The 18942-nt window shown below is 40.8% G+C and overlaps 2 protein-coding genes across 3 annotated transcripts in view; one reads left to right on the top strand and one right to left on the bottom strand.

Moving 5' to 3' along the window:
- Positions 1-9657: 9657 nt before the first annotated feature.
- LOC132839479 (complement C3-like) overlaps positions 9658-18942 on the top strand; it is a 31013-nt gene continuing 21728 nt past the window's right edge. For both annotated transcript variants that reach the window (XM_060860472.1, XM_060860471.1), the window contains exons 1-5: positions 9658-9817; positions 10329-10524; positions 11169-11337; positions 11530-11606; positions 11763-11851. In XM_060860472.1, the coding sequence (XP_060716455.1) occupies positions 9747-9817; positions 10329-10524; positions 11169-11337; positions 11530-11606; positions 11763-11851 (602 nt within the window). In that variant the 5' untranslated portion in view covers positions 9658-9746. The remainder of the gene's footprint in view (positions 9818-10328; positions 10525-11168; positions 11338-11529; positions 11607-11762; positions 11852-18942) is intronic.
- On the bottom strand, positions 11858-18936 carry LOC132839478 (uncharacterized). The gene has a single exon (XM_060860470.1). The coding sequence runs from the start codon at positions 18388-18390 to the stop codon at positions 12469-12471; it is 5922 nt and encodes a 1973-aa protein (XP_060716453.1). The 5' UTR covers positions 18391-18936; the 3' UTR covers positions 11858-12468.

Below are 18942 nucleotides of genomic sequence, written 5' to 3'. Positions count from 1 at the left end.
TTGATGAGTTAGTAATCCACTCAACACAGAAAAAGCCAATTTCCTAATTGTTCACACAGCTCTTACGTGTCTTACGTAATTACAACAACTACAAAAGGGGAAGAGAAGAAGAACAAAGAAGACAAATGAGGAGATACAGTAAGACAAAAAAAAAAGAAGTATGAGCAGTGGAAACAGAAGAGGTTTAAGAATGAGAGGTGGTGGCCAGGGTAGCAGGGTAGAGGGAGAAGAGGAGATAGAGAAAGAAGAGCTGAAGATGTAGGAGGAGGAGCAAGAAGAGCTGAGGATGTAGGAAGAGGAGAAGAGTTTGAAGAGATGGAGAGATTGGAGGGCAATGGTATAGTGGAAAGAGAAAATATAAAAAGAGGTGGACAGGTAGAAAGAGGAGGGCAAAGAGGAAGAGGAGGGAGGAGAGGTAGAATGAGGGTAGGGTACACACGTGTTTCAAATGAAATCAGAGCCATACTTATTGACCATGTCATTAAATCATGGTCTCTCACTGAGAGAAGCTGGCCAGAGAGTTCAGCCCAATATAAACAGATTCACAGTGGCTTCAATTATCCAATTGACATGGTGGGCCAGAACAACAACCTCCGCCTCAAAGAAATTCAGCAAAGAATAACAGAGGACAATCAACTGTTCCACAATATCCACCAATGCAGTCGCTCCACAATTGACCGTGTTCTAAGAAGAAATGCTATCCGAATGAAGCAAGTATACAAAGTGCCCTTTGAGAGGAACTCTGTTAGAGTGAAGGAGTTGCGATTCCAGTTTGTTCAAGTATGTGCAACCCAATTACTGCAATTTTACTGTTAACTCAAAGATATATTTTTTCCTGAATTTTAAGTATGTGTCCATAAACTATTCCATGCTACTATATGTGAAAAGATTTAGGCATATCTATGTATACTGCTGCTTCAAAGTGTGAACTCGGCAACAATTTCACAGTAGTATTGACTGCAATCAATGCCATTACTGTAAAACACAAATTTACTATATTTTACCTTGTGTTCTTTTTACTCTAGAGAATCTTGGAGTTGGATAGCAGTGCAACTCATTATGAGTACCTGTCTATTGATGAAGCAGGCTTCAATCTTCAAAAAAAAGGAGAAGAGGGAGAAATGTGATTGGCCATCGTGCTACAGTCAATGTCCCTGGACAACGAGGAGGCAACATCACTCTCTGTGCAGCAATTTCTACAACTGGTGTTGTGGCACACAATGCTGTCTTGGGACCATACAACACAGCAAGGCTCCTATATTTTTTAAACCTCCTCAATGAAATCATCTTTCCGCAGGGTGATCAGGAGCAAATGGTGTGGAATTTTGTAGTTGTTTGGGACAATGTCCAATTCCACCATTCAGCACTAGTGCGAGAGTGGTTTGAGAATCACCCACAATTCAGGATGGAGTTTCTTCCACCATATTCTCCTTTCCTGAATCCAATTGAGGAATTCTTTCTTTTCTTTTGGAGAATTCTTTTGGAGATGGAAAGTATATGATTGCAACCCTTACAGCCAAGTAAGTCTTCTTCAAGCGATGGAAGAGGCCTGTGGAGATATTGGGGCACAAGCATGTCAATGATGGATACAGCATTCAAGGTGTTTTTTCCCACGATGCATGACTTGTGAAAATATTTTCTGTGATGTTGATAATTCTCTGGCCAGATGTAATTGAGAGGCATGATCAATAAAATAATTGATTCAATGAATGCAGTACATTTATCACTTTATTTTTTATTTACCTATGTACTTATTTGCATTATTTATTTATATATTTTTTTTGTGTGTGGGGTGACAACTTATTGTTGTACACCTGAACTCCTCATTAAAGAACTTAATGGAAAAACATGTATTTTCATTTATTTCTTTGTGTATCTTCAGCTGAATTTGTTATAAAATCAACAGAGAACACACTTTTAGTTTTGATGTTAATATTGAATTTTAATAAATGCATTACTAGAATAAAATGCTGTGTTTCATTGTGCAGTGAATACTTAACGGTTTTGCCAGCATAAGAGTGTGTTTAGTTTGCTGTGTTAACTGTTTTGAGAGCTGTTACGTGAGTTTGGAGATGTACCAAATCGATTGAGGAAAAACTGTAATATCAAAACCTTAAATTTTCTCTGGACTTAATGATAAATACATGTCTGACCTTTGGAACGACCAAAAAAAAAAATAGAAAATGGCATTCATGACGATTTATGGTGATTTTATTTCTTTGCCTACATTGAAGCTAATGCATTAAGAGGAGGGGTCCCCCGTACCAAGATGGCGGCTCAGTTGACGCATTCATTCCAATGTACTGCCGTATACAAGGCGACATCTAGTGTATATATCTATGCAGTTACAGATTTTGAATATTTACATGCAGGTATGAAATGAACAGCACCTTGTTTACCATAATCATGATCATAAATCTGAACCTCTCTAAGAGTCTGACTGTAGAAGTGCAGGGAACTGAACCTCTCTCTCTCTTACACACACACACACATTACACAACACATAACTTTTAATGTGGCATTTGCCGTAGTGCAAATTTCAGCCATAATCCATTCTGTATATATTTGTTTTACTATAGATTTCTTCTACAATCTATTCCTCATGTATACATATGTACTGTGTATCCTGTTCAGCATGTTATATTTTTTACATTTTTAACATGTCTTTATCACTGCACATCGTTTTATACATACATATATACTGCATACATCCCTATTTATAATACCTACTACACAACCTGTATATAAGACATCAATGTCCCTGTATATATCTATATCCATAGCTGTATATCTTTATAATATTCATTCATTCATTCATCTTCTACCGCTTATCCGAACTACCTCGGGTCACGGGGAGCCTGTGCCTATCTCAGGCGTCATCGGGCATCAAGGCAGGATACACCCTGGACGGAGTGCCAACCCATCGCAGGGCACACACACACACACACTCATTCACTCACGCAATCACGCAATCACACACTACGGACAATTTTCCAGAGATGCCAATCAACCTACCATGCATGTCTTTGGACCGGGGGAGGAAACCGGAGTACCCGGAGGAAACCCCCGAGGCACGAGGAGAACATGCAAACTCCACACACACAAGGCGGAGGCGGGAATCGAACCCCGACCCTGGAGGTGTGAGGTGAACGTGCTACCCACTAAGCCACCGTGCCCCCCCCATCTTCATAATATTTGTAATTTATTGTAAATACACCACTGATGAGAATCATCATCAGAGAAATTTGATTCTAATGTAATCCAATCTAATATATTACAGTTTTTACCAATTGCTTACACACAAAATCTTTTCATGTCACACAATTTTTGAAACCTCTCACTCAAAGTGCAAAACTACATGCCAAATCTTCAAAACCATAAGCTATTTCTCAGCCTTTGACTCAGTTTTCAATTGCATAAAACACTTTGTTTCAAAACACTACACACAATTCTCTACCTAAAACACAAAGATCAGGAAGTGACTTGCTTTCCTTTTCCAAACACAACCAATCAAAAACGCTACACTTAGTCACCAGGTCACACAGACACATCTGCAAACACTAATTGCTTAATTGATCATTAACCAATCACTGCTTTACTTTACAGTAGTATAGATAGGCCTTTAAATAGGTCAAAGATCAGATTACAGAGGGCATGGTGGCTTAGTGGTTAGCACGGTCGCCTCACACCTCCAGGGTTGGGGGTTCGATTCCTGCCTGGTGTGTGTGGAGTTTGCATGTTCTCCCTGTGCCTCAGGGGTTTCCTCCGGGTACTCCGGTTTCCTCCACCGGTCCAAAGACATGCATGGTAGGTTGATTGGAATCTCTGGAAAAATTGTCCGGAGTGCGTGAGTGAATGAGAGTGTGTGCCCTGCGATGGGTTGGCACTCTGTCCAGGGTGTATCCTGCCTTGTTGCCCAATGATGCCTGAGATAGGCACAGGCTCCCCGTGACCCGAGGTAGTTTGGATAAGCGGTAGAAAATGAGTGAGTGAGAGATCAGATTACCTGTTTTGAACAATGGATGCTAACAATGAACAGAGAGCAAGAGGAGTAGGAGGAGGAAGGGGAAGGGGAAGAGGAAGAAGTGGATGAGGGCAAATAAGAGAAGGAAGGAGAGCCATCTCTAATGAGATTAGGGCAACACTTGTTGATCACTAGTTGAACACTTGTAATCAACCATGGTTTGACCGTGAGAGAGGCTGGATTGAGAGTCCAGCCCAACTTGAGTCGATTTACAGTGGCGTCCATAATTCGAACCTTCAGAAATGTGAACAGGTATGCAACTATGTAATGACTATTTTAGCATTATAGTAATGTACTGTAAAATATGTATGACTGCATAGTATTGCCTAAACATTTGTAACTAAGCCATCCATTTACTACACTAGACTGAATGAATGAGGTTGGTTATCATGCTGTACTACCTTTTTTTTTTTTGTAAATGGCTTACAGTTCCTATGCTGGACACATACTGTGTTTGAATTCTGTACAGAGTGGAAAGGCTAAGACATCATCGAGGATGAGGACACTTGTTTACAGATGTACAAGAGACTGCAATTATAAATATGGTTTTGGCCAACAATGCAATTAGGATTCGAGATGTACAGAAAGGGAGCATATCTTGAGTAATGACACCATATTCAACATCAGTGCTGTAAGCCTGTCGACCAAACAACGCATCCTCCAACGGCACCAAGTGACGATGAAACAACTTTACAAGGTGCCACTTGAGAGAAACTCTGACAGAGTCAAGAATCTGCGACATGACTTTGTAGAGGTATGTATGCAACACTACTTCCAGTGCTTGAGACATACCATATTAACTCATCTGTATATAATTTTGTCTGTTACAGAGAGTATTGGAGATGGATGCCCATCTAATTCGTCACGAATTTATTTATGTGGATGAGATTGGCTTCAACCTCACCAAAACCAGGCGCCGTGGACGAAATGTAATAGGACCGAGGGCAATTACCAATGTCCCTGGACAACATGGGGGGTAATATAACCATGTGTGCTGCCATCACTTAAAACGGGGTCCTCCATCACAATGCCACACTGGGTCCATACAACACTGGCCATATACACACTTTTCTGGATGCAATTCGCACAATGCTTGTCCCTGATCCAGATCAGGCGCCTGCTAGGTTTGTGGTTATATGGGACAATGTTAGTTTTTACCCGGCTGTTCTGGTCCAAAACTGGTTTGCCACCCATCCACAATCTGTAGTTTTGTACCTACCCCCATATTCATCTTTTCTAAATCCCATAGAGGAATTCTTCTCAGCCTGGCGCTGGAAAGTCTATGATCGCCAACCCTATGTGGGGACATAGAGGTTGCCTCTGTTCAAGGTTGGATATGCCATGCTAGGAGATACTTCCCTCGATGTTTGGCAAGAGAAAACGTAGCTTGTGATGTGGACGAAGTATTGTGGCCAAACACCGCTCGGAGAAGAAATGAAGCTTAGCACTGGGGACTGCACACACACACACACACACCCCGCAATTCCTGGACCCGACACACAATTTACTGTATTCTACTGTAAAGAATATACTTTTGGTTTACATGTTTGTTTTGTTGTATGCTAATGTATACAACAGTAATTTTTGTCCTAATAAATATTTTCTGTTTCTACATTGCATTCCTGTTTCCGGTGCACTTGTTACCCCTCTCAGCAGATTACCTTCACTGTAGAACATTGTATTGAAATGTAGATATAAGCCTATGAAAGACCAAAGAGCTTTAGATTTAGAACAGCAGTGTTTACATGGTATATCCAGAAATTTATTATTATGAAAGAGGTGTTTGCCATTTGATGCAAATGCTTCATTCTGACAAGTGTTTATGGCATTTTGAATACAGTGTTACATTATGAAGGTGATGTGAGCTATCTTGCATTTTGTGTGTGCAGTTTTGAGAATTGTGTGTAGAGTTTTGAAAAAAGGAGACTTGGTTTTGAAAATGTGTGTTAGCATTTAGTAAAAGCTGTAATTGTTACTAAATAGAGACTGCAGCAGTATGTGAATGAATTTGAAATTGAGCAGTTTAAAAATCAGAATACCAATGTTAGTGCAAGGTGAAAATAATAAGAAGAAGAAAGGCTTTCACTTGTTGATGCAGACACAATCGATAAACAGCATTCTAGTGGGCTGGTCCAAAGGTCCAAAGGTTAAATTGACACAAGATGCCTGAAATTTGTCTGATTTACGGGAACTGTGTTGGATTAACCCTTCATGTGCCTCTCACATGGGTGAGAAGAATGGGGTGACCTACAGTATATCACAGTCTAATTATACAGATTTCAGAAAATAGTTACCAGAAAAATATATTTATTGAAAAGACAACTAAATGATTTACAAACAGAAAAATGTAATAAAATCTACTACTGTAGACATTAAATGAGGTGAACTGTTGCTTATGCTGTCACACACTTGGTGGAAAGTGCTGTCCCTCCCACCCAGAAGGCATGGCCACTGTTGCTCGCATGACCTGGATAGTTGAGTCATTGTCACATCTCAAACTCACAATCACCTGGTGAAAACGTGAACTTTTGTGTTACACCACTAAGGAGTCAGATTTAGTGTTTTATATAGATTCTGAGCACAAGAACAGTACTCAACTATGTAGTTACTAAAAAAAAACGTATTTATTATTTATTTCTTTTGTAGCCTCTTTGTCTGAAGTTGGAAACAGCATAAATGTAAATCTAAGCAGTTCAAGTTTAAGGGTCTGACACATTCTCAGAGCATGCATGGTGTTCCTTGGAATTGAATGTCTCAATTTCTGTGTCTCCCTCACACACACACACTCCCACACACACACAGAGAAAGACAGAGTATGTGAATTAATTTGAAATGATTTCAAAACATGCTAAAATCAGCATATAAATGCTTCTGCAGTGTGCAAATATTCATCTTCAACACGGGTTCAAATATTTAAATGCAGGTTTTCCTGTTTCAAATGATCAAAGTTTAAATTGACACAAGATACAGTTCGATCGATTTACGGGAATTGTGCTGGATTAACCCTTCACATGCCTCTGTGTAGCACAAGCAGTGCAGGAAGATCCCTCAGGCACAGGAACTGGTTGGTACCTTCCTCCCTAACGTAATTTTAAACAAGGATACATGACTGGGCAAAGGCTTCTGAGGTTTCTGTAAATGTTTTAGGTTAGAGGGGTGGGGTGGCCTGTATCACAGTCTAATCAGATTTTAGAAAATACATTAAATAAATAACAGACAACACAGCTTTAATTGTTAACAGAGAAATATTTTTAAAGAAAAAACATTGTTTTAATGCATGTTAAACAAACAAAATCTATTTATTTATTTATTTATTTATTTATTTATTGCAGGGACAATGCATATTAATAAACATTTCTGTCAATATGCCAGAGTTAGCCAGATGGCTATTTTTCACCTGTAGTCCCTAGACAGATGGTAATAGTCACCCTAAAAAAGATAAAAGTAAATAAAAGTACATATTGAAATAACAATAAAGCTACAATACATTTAATAAAAGTACTACTGTAAGTATTAGCTATGATGTAAATTAGAAACACAAGACGCCAGCAATCAAACAAACATCAGACAAATACATGAACACACACACAATAAACAAAAAACCATCAGGGGGCAACACGAGCAGGTCAAAAACTAAGCTAATGTTGACAGCTCTGGTTAATAACGAACCACTTCTTTAACTGGATCTTAAATGTACTATACGTGTTCAGGTTTCTGATGTTTATAGGGGTTTAAGGTTCCACTCAGTAGCAGCTCGAACAGAAAAAGCGGTTTGGCCAAATACACTTTTCCTAAAGGGAATGATGCAATCTCCCCTCACTGCACCTCTGGTTCTACGATGATCAGCTGTTCGGATGTTGACAAACTGATGGAGGGGAGGGGATGATAAATCATGAATAATTTTATAAACAAGACATAGATTTGAGAATTTTACCATGTTTTCCCAGCTGAGTAATCTATATTTTTGTAATATTGGACAATAATGAGAAATGTTTGATTTCTTATCCAGAATTTTTACAGTTCGTTTGTAAAGTGATTGAAGTGGTTTCAGAGATGTAACACTAGCCTGTGACCAAATGGGCAAACAGTAAGAGATATGTGAAAAAATCATAGAGTGCATGTACTGTACATTTTTGCTGCCTGTGTAGACATTTGATGGCGAATGTGTGTTACTGAAGTTACTGAGGTTGAATTTGATTATATTACAGACCTTTTTTACATGCAATTTAAAAGACAACTTTGAATCAATTAAAATCCCCAAATATTTGTACTCTGACACAATCTGTAGCCTTTCCCCTGACACAAAACATTTGGCTCAACACTGAACTTATTGATGGACTTGGTGAAAAACATTGCTACTGTTTTTGATGTATTTAACTGCAGGCAAGAATGTTTAAACCAATCTGTAATATTAACCATAGAGTTAGTGATTTTTGCAGCTACCTGAGAAATATTACTACCATGAACATAGACTACAGTGTCATCAGCATACATTTGCACAGAAACATCTGGACAGACAGATGGTAGGTCATTTATATAAAGTGAGAACAACAAAGGTCCTAAAATTGATCCTTGAGGAAGACCGGTAGATAGACTGAGAGCCGCTGATTTAAATGACTGGACTCTGACATGTTGGGAACAGTCAGTGAGGTAATAACCGATCCATTTAATAGCATTTGAGGAAAAATTAAAAATGCATAATTTTGTCAGCAAGATTGACAGTGTCGGAAAGCCTTCTTAAGATCCAGGAACACAGCTCCAACCACCCCACCTCGATCCAACAACGCACTAATTGATATTTAAAATCTGCTTTAGTAAAAGTTGAATAAACAGAAACATTCTATACATGTAACACTCCATTAATAAAAAAAAAAAAATAGAAACAAATATATCCAAAATTACATAAGGACAGAGTATTAGTATACTGCCCAAGATGACACTCTACAGAGTATTTTTTAAATTAAAGAATTATTATTAGTTTGGGGAAATATTCAGATCATTAGTGTGTGTGTGTGTTTAAACTCTGCATATTGCACAATATGGGGGCACGGTAGCTTAGTGGTTAGCACGTTCGCCTCACACCTCCAGGGTCGGGGTTCGATTCCTGCCGTTCGATTCCCCCGTTCGATTTGTGTGTGTGTGGAGTTTGCATGTTCTCCCCGTGCCTCGGGGGTTTCCTCCGGGTACTCCGGTTTCCTCCCCGGTCCAAAGACATGCATGGTAGGTTGTTTGGCATCTCTGGAAAATTGTCCCTAGTGTGTGATTGCGTGAGTGAATGAGTGTGTGTGTGCCCTGCGATGGGTTGGCACTCCGTGCAGGGTGTATCCTGCCTTGATGTCCAGTGACGCCTGAGATACAGGCACAGCTCCCCGTGACCCGAGGTAGTTCAGATATGCGGTAGAAGATGAATAAATGAACGAATGAATGAATATTGCACAATATAATGTTTAGCCGAAGCAGTGAGGAGTAAATGCCAAGGTTGGAACTTATCTCTAAAGTTTGTTTTTTCCATTCTGTTGAAGCACCACTGCACATCGTTCCATCACTAACACCCCCAATGTCAGTGTTTCATAATCACAGAGTGGGAGAGGCCTTATGTTGTGTGTGTGTGTGTGTGTGTGTGTGTGTGTGTGTGTGTGTGTGTGTGTTAGGTTGGTATAAAAGCTGTGGTACTGCTCGATAACACATACATCCTCAGACTGAGCTCGGACCAACAGTCAGGATGCATGTAGACCTGCTGTGGCTGACGGCTGTGCTTCTATCTTTCCCGGTGCTTACACTATGTGATCCGCTGTGAGTACACACACACACACACACACAGACATACACACACACGTACACACACAAACACAGACTCACACACACACAACTCTTATTGTTTCACACAGAATTAATACATATGACTTTCCCTGATTTACATTGTTTTAATGTTCTAATGTGTCTTTACTGAAGCTGATAAAATGTACATTTACATTATTAGTACATGTGCGGCTGTTGCTGTGATTGACAGGTGAGAGAGAGAATAGGCCAATAGTGCTCTCTTTATTGGAATTTGAATATTTAAATTTAAAATCTGCATATGAAAGGAAGAACACTTTCATGTCAGATGTTTAATTAATGTTTAAAGTTATTTATCTGAAGCATGCACATAGATTGTCGTTTACCTTTACCTACTTTTTTTATCTGTGGGACCTGAACATGGATTTTTTTTATTTCTGCTTATACTTTACAGTTAGCAAATGTTATTTTACATTATTACAATAAATAAATAATTGAATAAACATTTTCCTCTTTGTTATAACAGTAACGTGTTGGTGGCCCCGAACCTGCTGCGCGTGGGGACCCCTGAGAAAGTGTTTGTGGAAGTGCAGGATAATAAAGGAGGTAACATCACAGTGAAGATCAGTGTGAAGAACCACCCAAAGAAAACTTCAGAACTGACATCTCAATCAGTCGTCCTCACTGCTGATAAAAACTACCAGGCAACTGTAGACATAACGGTGGGTTCTCTGAGATTACCGGACAAAATTAACCACATCCATGCATCTCTGGGCCTTTCAAATAAATAAATAAATAAATAAACAAAGGATGCCCAATTTTTTTAGGATTGGAACAGTAAATACAGTGTGACACAATCAATTCAAATCAACTGAACTGAGGTTCACAAAGAGATTATTTATTGCTACCTCTAATAATTTCTTTATTTGTGATTTAAATAATAATAATAATAATATAATAATAATAATAAACATTTCCCCAAATGACCACCAGAGGGCAACCTATTACACCTTTTTAAACTTTTTGTTGCTGTTTCACTTTACATTTATCCTCTGATGCTCATTGGTAGTATATTAGTTTATTATTCACCTTATTCAGGTTTCTGGGTTTCACGGATTCTTTGTCTTGCATCTGTTAATGTTACCTTTATTTTGACATGCAGGTCATGCGTCACATTAATAACTACTGTTTTAAATCATTTCTTTTGTCTTTCTTGTAAACAGTTGGAGTTTATATACATAAAAATATTTAAAATATTTTAGAAATATGGTCTTAAATAAATGGATGTGTCAGGTGGTGTGGAGTAGCTTTCATTTCTACAGTTATTGTACACTAAAATTAAGTTTATAATTTTCCTTTGGTTCAGATTCCTGACAATAAAGACTTCTTTAGTGAAGACCCACTGGAGAAGCAGTATGTGTATCTGCAGGCTGAGTTTCCTTCCAAAGTGCTCGAGAAAGTGGTCTTAGTATCGTTTCAGTCTGGATACATGTTCATTCAGACAGACAAGAGCATCTACACACCTGGAACAACAGGTAGACAGTCAACATATATATTTCTTAAAAAGAAATATAGCAATATATAATATATATAATGTATATACATATATAGTTAGTTGTTAATTTTGTTCTTTGCTTATTTCTTTTTTTTCATTTATTTCTAATTGATTTTTATAAGGTTCACTCTGGTTATGTTTATATAAAGCAAATGAATCATTTTTGTCCCAGTTCTTTACAGAATCTTCTCACTGACTCCTGATCTGCAGCCTGTTGACAAGAGTGGAGGAATCTATGTGGAAATCATAGTAAGTGTTCAAACAGCTCAGCTGGGGTTTCACCTACTCAGTACTCATTTTGTCACAAGCTACAATTACTGTATATTCTGATTTTCTGATCCATGCATTAATTATTTTCTAAAAGATAATACAATGATATCACTTTTTTTTTTCCTTTTCCCCAAGAATCCTCAAGGAATCACAATTAACAGGGATACAATCTTTCCAAAAGAAGGGATCATAAAAGGGTCATACAGCATCCCTGAAGTTGCAAAGTTAGTTAATATTAAGTGTTAGAAAACAGTCTTTACAACCTGAAATATTTTTGCATTAATTATTATATATTGTATTTATTCTGCCTTTACTAGTTGTGTGTGAACTAGCTTTACAGATAGCTAACAGTCTCCAATAAAGAACTCGGAAACGTCTTGCTCTTTTAGTGTGTTTTACTGGAAAAACTGTAAAACTGTAGCATACAGAAACAAAGAGAATGCATATTACAATATAAATATGAAATAAGTAGTTTAGAAATAACTAAAACCCTCTCATTAGCGAGCGATTAGCACGATGCTAACATACATGGAAAATGCCATAAGGAAGCTAACAGTAATAGCGCCACATATTTTCTTATAAATTACATATAGAAAACATGCTAAAATGACTAAATTTGGTATCTAATGGAAGCTAAGATCACTATCAAACAAATACTTACAGACAGATATGTTTAGGAGCCAAAATATTTGTTTACAGACTTTAACACTCTGTAGTATGACTTGCTGTAGGAATGTAAAGAGAATACCTGAACTACGGTAGCTCTGTGTGGACAAAACACAAAAAACTCTTCCCACAAGGGGTCAGTACACTCCCCGCCTGGTATACTGCTATAACACTATTAACCTTTAACTAACAACACAATTTCTGAAATAGGTCTTGTGTACACCTTAGCCGTACCTTCTTTAATTATTCGTACATCTACTTTGCGTACTTTTTTATCTCGACCAGGATAAATGTCCACAATAAGGCCAGTAGGCCATTCATTTCTTTTGACCTGAGTGTCCTTTAGGAGAACAACGTCACCAATGGCTAAGTTTGGTTGATCTGCTTGCCACTTTCTTCTTGGTTGAAGGGTTGCAAGATACTCTTCTCGCCATCTTTTCCAGAATGAGTTAGCAAGACTTTGTACCTGTTTCCATTGCTTACGGTACAAGTCCTTTGGATCAAAGTCTCCAGGTGGAATAGAGACAGGACAGATTTTCTGAGAGAGAAGGGCCCCTGGAGTCAACAAGTCGGGTTGCTGAGGATCGGATGACACAGGTACTAATGGACGACCATTCATTATGGCTGTTACCTCTGCCATGAGCGTCACAAGTACTTCATGAGTCAGATTCGGAGAGTGAACTTTCAGCAACATAGCGTCCAAAATACGTCGGGCTACTCCGATCATTCTCTCCCACACCCCTCCCATGTGAGAGGAGTGAGGTGGGTTAAACTTCCAAGTGCATGTCTCGTTTTTGAGGTAGGATTGAAGCTCTGAATCTTCTAAACTTATCTGAAGCTCTTTGCACGCTCCAACGAAATTCGTTCCACAGTCTGATCGAAAGAGCTTGGTGGGACCTCTTATGGCCAGGAACCTTCTGAGAGCATTTATGAAACTTGAAGTTGAGAGGGACTCAACTACCTCGATGTGAACTGCTCGTGTGACTAAACAGGTAAACATTGCTGCCCAGCGTTTGTTCTCTAACACTCCACCTCTTGTCCGGCGGATACTAATGTTCCATGGTCCAAACATGTCCACTCCGACATGTGTGAAAGGAGGAGTTTGGATGAGACGATCAGCTGGAATGTCTGCCATCTTTTGTTGTTGTACATTTCCTCTTAACCTGCGGCAGGTTGTGCATTTGTTGAGAAGATTTGTCACCAACCTTTTTCCTCCAATGATCCACAATCCAGCAGACCTGATGGCTCCTTCTGTGATGTGTCTACCTTGGTGCACAACCTGTTTGTGGTAGAACTGGACCAGCAAAGCGGCAATGTGATGCTTCTTTGGAATAACGATGGGCTGACTTTGTTCTTGAGTTATTTCAGCAGAAGTCACACGTCCTCCTACTCGCATCAGTCCTTCTTTATCCAAAAATACATTGAGATACTTCAGTGGACTGTGTTTTAGTATGTCCTCTCTTCTGTTCAAAGTTCTAATCTCATTTTCAAATGTCTCACCTTGAACAGTTCGTACGATAACTAACTTTGCTTGTGTTAGAGCGTCCATCTTTGATTCATTTGACTCAGGATCTTTTGTGATAGATCTGACCTTTTCAATGAGTTTGGCGATAGCTTGTGTAAGACGTTTCCAACTGGAGAAGCGCTCAAACCTGTGTGAGCCGAGCGGTTTTGTCACAGTTGTGGTTGCAAATGTTGAGACTTGTGGGCGGACTTCAATGTCTGTGGCAGGTTCAACAAGTTGAAAGCTGTCTGGTTGCAAAGGACACTCTCCATCACTTTTCCTCAAGAAGTCGGGACCAGTAAACCAATTGGTAGAACTCAGTAGTGAAGCCGGCACATGTCGTGTTCCATGATCGGCAGGATTGATTTCCGTGCTTACAAAGTTCCACTGACTGGGTTCAGATGACTTTCTGATGCGAGCAACACGGTTGGCGACGTAGACATAGAACCTTCGGCTGGTGTTGTTGATGTAGCCTAAGACTACTCGGCTGTCGATGTAGTATTTCACTTTGTGGATTTCGATGTCAAGTTCATATAATAGCATGTCTGCCATCTCCACCGCCAGAACTGAAGCGCATAGCTCCAAGCGAGGTACTGTGTGGACTTGTCTAGGAGCTAATTTGGACTTGCCCATGCAGAAGCCTACGTGGACATGACCTTCGGTGTTTATGGCTCGAAGGTACGCAACTGCTGATATGGCCGATGTAGAAGCATCTGCAAAGACACACAGCTCTCTTTGACAGGTCGATTGTAGTGACGTGTTCACATACTGTCTAGGGATTTGCAGCTTCTCAAGGTCCACAAGTGAGTTTTTCCAAGATTTCCATTGTGCCTCTTTTCCTGTTGGCAGCGGAGTGTCCCATTCACAGTTCTCTGAGCATAATTCTCTGATGAGAGCCTTGCCTTGCATGATAATGGGGGCTGCAAACCCAAGGGGATCATACAAACTGTTAACAACAGAAAGAATGCCCCTTCTTGTGAATGGCTTGTCTTCTCTTGACACGAGGAAGGTAAAACAGTCATTTTGCAAATTCCAGTTAAGACCTAAACTCCTCTGTAAGGGCAGGGGCTCTGCACCAAGGTCAAGGTTTTTCAGTTCCTTTGCACGTTCTTCAGATGGAAACGCTTCCATTACATCTGTGCTGTTGGAGGCTATTTTGTGCAAGCGAATGTTAGAGTCTGCAAGCATTTCCCTGGTGCTTTTCAGAGTTTGGATGGCACTGGCATCTGAAGGAAAGGAAGCCAGTCCGTCGTCAACGTAAAAGTTTTTAAGAACAAACTGTTTGGCCTCGTCGCTGTACTCATCTTGTGTAGACAGAGCCGCCCTCCGGAGGCCATATATTGCTATGGCGGGTGATGGGCTATTTCCAAACACGTGTACAGTCATCCTGTACTCTCTGATGACCTTCGTGGGATCGTTACCTTCGTACCACAAGAAACGCACAAAGTCGCGGTGGTCCTCACGAATGACAAAACAATAGAACATTTGCTCTATGTCCGCAGTGATTGCCACAGGTTCTTTGCGGAAACGCAAGAGGACCCCAATAAGTGTGTTGTTCATGTCTGGGCCGCTCAACAAAACATCGTTCAGAGACGTGCCTTCATGAGTGGCACTAGAGTCAAACACTACGCGTATCTGGTTAGGTTTGCGAGGATGATAGACACCAAAAAACGGTAGGTACCAACACTCTTGGTCTTTGTCGGGTGGCAGGACAGGTTCTGCATGTCCTGACTCAAACATTTTCTGCATAAAGTTCAAGAATTGTTCTTTCATGTGGGGCCTTTTGTCAAGCGTGCGACGCAGCGAATTGAGACGTTTGACCGCTTGGTCTCGGTTGTTGGGTAGTCTGTGCCTGCTTGTTTTGAAGGGTAGTGGCGCCACCCAGCTGTTGGACTCATCCATAAACATTTGCTCATCCATGATCTCCAGGAAGAGTTCATCATCCACTGACATGGCGGGTTTGTCATCATGTGGGGTTCTCATGAACAATTTGTTAGTGAGACAGTCGTTTTCGTCTATGTCAATCAAGCTGGTCATGTTCAAAAGGCTAAATGGGAAGTCAGTGCTCAGGACCTTTTCTTTCACATGGAATGAGTTGGAGCAAGAGTCCAAAAGAGATGTGCGTCCGTTGCTCAACACTGTTGTGCGGTAAACACTGACTTTGCTCGGCACGTGAGCACCCCCAAGGCAGACCTCTCCTATTATGACCCAGCCAAAGTCAAGGCGCTGGGCGTACGGAGCATTGTGAGGGCCGTTGTAGTGTTCTCTGACCTTATGCACTCGTGATATATCTCGTCCGAGGAGGACCAGTATTGAAGCATTAGGATCCAAATCTGGAATCTTGTCTGCCAGATGCTTGAGGTGAGTGTAGTGTATTGCGACCTCCGGTGTCGGGATCTCAGACCGATCATCTGGGAGCATGTTGCACTCGATTAATGTGGGAAGCCGGACGCTAGTGTTGCCATCAAGAGACTCAACCACGAAACCTTCAGCTTGGCGTGCCCTTGTCTCACTTACACCTGAGCAGGTTTTCAACGTGTAAACTTTAGTGTCTGTGTTAACGTTAAAGATCTCAAAGAATTCCGTTTTAGCTAAAGATCTATTGCTTTGCTCGTCTAACACAGCATAAGCTTTCACTGCTTTTTCCTTGTGTCCAGCAGGATAAATGTTTACTAGACAGATTTTGGAGCATGAGCGTGAGCTATTACCTTTGCCACAGATCTCTGTACATTTGGACACAATGGCTTGGATAGGACTTTCTGGTTGCTCCCCGCCATGCCCGTCTGGGGCTGCAGAGCCTAGAGCTTCCGTTTTCCAGGGTGCTGGTCCAGGGTGCAGTGCGGTGATGTGGTGGTCGCTTTTACACTCATTGCAATGTACACGTATGTCGCAGTCTTTTGCTATGTGGTTGACAGAAGAACAACACTTGTAACATATGTTCTTTTCTTTCAGAATGGCTTTTCTCTCATCCAAAGTCTTTGCTCTGAAACCACGACACTTGTGGAGAGAGTGTGGTTTGTCGTGGAGCGGGCATAGTTTATCTGGTTCTATCATTTTTTTTTCAGAGGAGTCACTATAGCCCTTTGGAGCAGTTACTTCAGTTTTTCGAACAGATACTGCAGATTTGAAGTTGGGTTTGTTCAGTCTTTCAGGCCTATAAACACTTGGGCAACCAGTAGAGAGCAAAGGGGCAAAGCTTGGGTCATTGAGAGTTTTAGCTTTGTCGCACACAAACTTCACGAAAACAGGGAATGGTGGGTAGGAAGCATGGTGTTGCTCTTTGTAGTAGGATGCTGAAGTAATCCATTTCTCTTGGAGGTGGAATGGGAGTTTTTGAACAATAGGAGTGATGCCCCGGGACGTATCTAGGTAACTCAGGCCAGGTAGAAGACCACCTACACGGGCTGCATCAATCTCGGAGATGAGATCACCTAGCTCCCTCAACTTGTGATTTTCTCTGTTTGCGATTTTGGGAAAATCTTCCAACTTTTTCAGGAGAGCATTCTCTATCGCTTCAGGGGACCCATAGCTGTCCTCCAGTCTTTGCCACACCATTTTGACACCAGCTGTGGCATCGTAGGTGTGTACAGCCCTTAATCTTTTTGCTTGCTCTGATGATTTGGGGCCTAACCACTTGCAGAGGAGATCCAACTCCTCTCTTGGGGATAAATAAAGTCCTACTATAGCGTTCGTAAAGGATGCCTTCCAAGCCCAGTAATTTTCAGGCTTATCATCAAATGTCAAAAGCCCTGAGCTAACCAACTCTCTACGAACCAAATATTTGGCTAAGTCTGGCGTGACTGGGGAATTGGACTCGTTTGCACTAACAACAGGGAGTGGAAACGATAGCCTGGGCTGGAATGGGGCAGACTGATTCATAGAGTGAGGCTGGAAACTGTGATCGGTAGTAACTGGGGATGGATACCGCGAGTGAGATGTGGAAAAGGCATTTTTGAACGAGCTTTTGGCATAAGAACAATCTGCTCCACTGGCGATGCCATACTGTGAGGAATGTGTCACTGGTAGCTCTTTAAACCCATATTCACTAATCTCACTGTTTTGTATGCTGTGCTCTTCGACTTTATTTTGAACAGAATCATCACTGTACTTTACTCGCTGAGCTGCTGGAAGCACTAACGTGGTAGCTTGTGCGGAGTTAAAGCGGGTATTAGCCGGCGGAGGTGGAACTGGTATGGGCTGGACGACGTTGTCGCTGCTTTTTGGAAACCAGGTATCTCCACCTTCTTCCTCGGCCGCTGCCTCCAGGACCTCTGCTTCAGCGTTGGTGGCTGCAGCTGCACTCTGTAGACGCAGTTTGAGGAGGTCAGCGTCAAGCTCTGCTTTCTTTTTTATCACTTCCGCTTCTCTTTCAGCGTATGATGCCTGCGCTTGAGCGGCAGCTGCTTTAGCACGTGCTTTTGCTGCCAAAACGCTTGCGTTGGACCATTGACTGGAACGTGACCACTGACTGGCACGTGAGATGTTGGAACATTCCGATCTTGTTTCCCACCGGTCACCAACGTTGCTGACTGTACTTTGGTGGTGAGGGACAGCAGTGTTGTCTTCTGTATCGACTTTTGGCTGGCCTTCCATCTGTCTTTTTACTATTCTGCCTTTACTAGTTGTGTGTGAACTAGCTTTACAGATAGCTAACAGTCTCCAATAAAGAACTCGGAAACGTCTTGCTCTTTTAGTGTGTTTTACTGGAAAAACTGTAAAACTGTAGCATACAGAAACAAAGAGAATGCATATTACAATATAAATATGAAATAAGTAGTTTAGAAATAACTAAAACCCTCTCATTAGCGAGCGATTAGCACGATGCTAACATACATGGAAAATGCCATAAGGAAGCTAACAGTAATAGCGCCACATATTTTCTTATAAATTACATATAGAAAACATGCTAAAATGACTAAATTTGGTATCTAATGGAAGCTAAGATCACTATCAAACAAATACTTACAGACAGATATGTTTAGGAGCCAAAATATTTGTTTACAGACTTTAACACTCTGTAGTATGACTTGCTGTAGGAATGTAAAGAGAATACCTGAACTACGGTAGCTCTGTGTGGACAAAACACAAAAAACTCTTCCCACAAGGGGTCAGTACAGTATTATTGTGTATTATATTATATCCGTT

The sequence above is a fragment of the Tachysurus vachellii genome, chromosome 24 (assembly GCF_030014155.1).
Source record: "Tachysurus vachellii isolate PV-2020 chromosome 24, HZAU_Pvac_v1, whole genome shotgun sequence".
Classification (NCBI taxonomy): Eukaryota; Metazoa; Chordata; class Actinopteri; order Siluriformes; family Bagridae; genus Tachysurus; species Tachysurus vachellii.
This window is presented reverse-complemented; position numbering and strand designations above follow the sequence as displayed.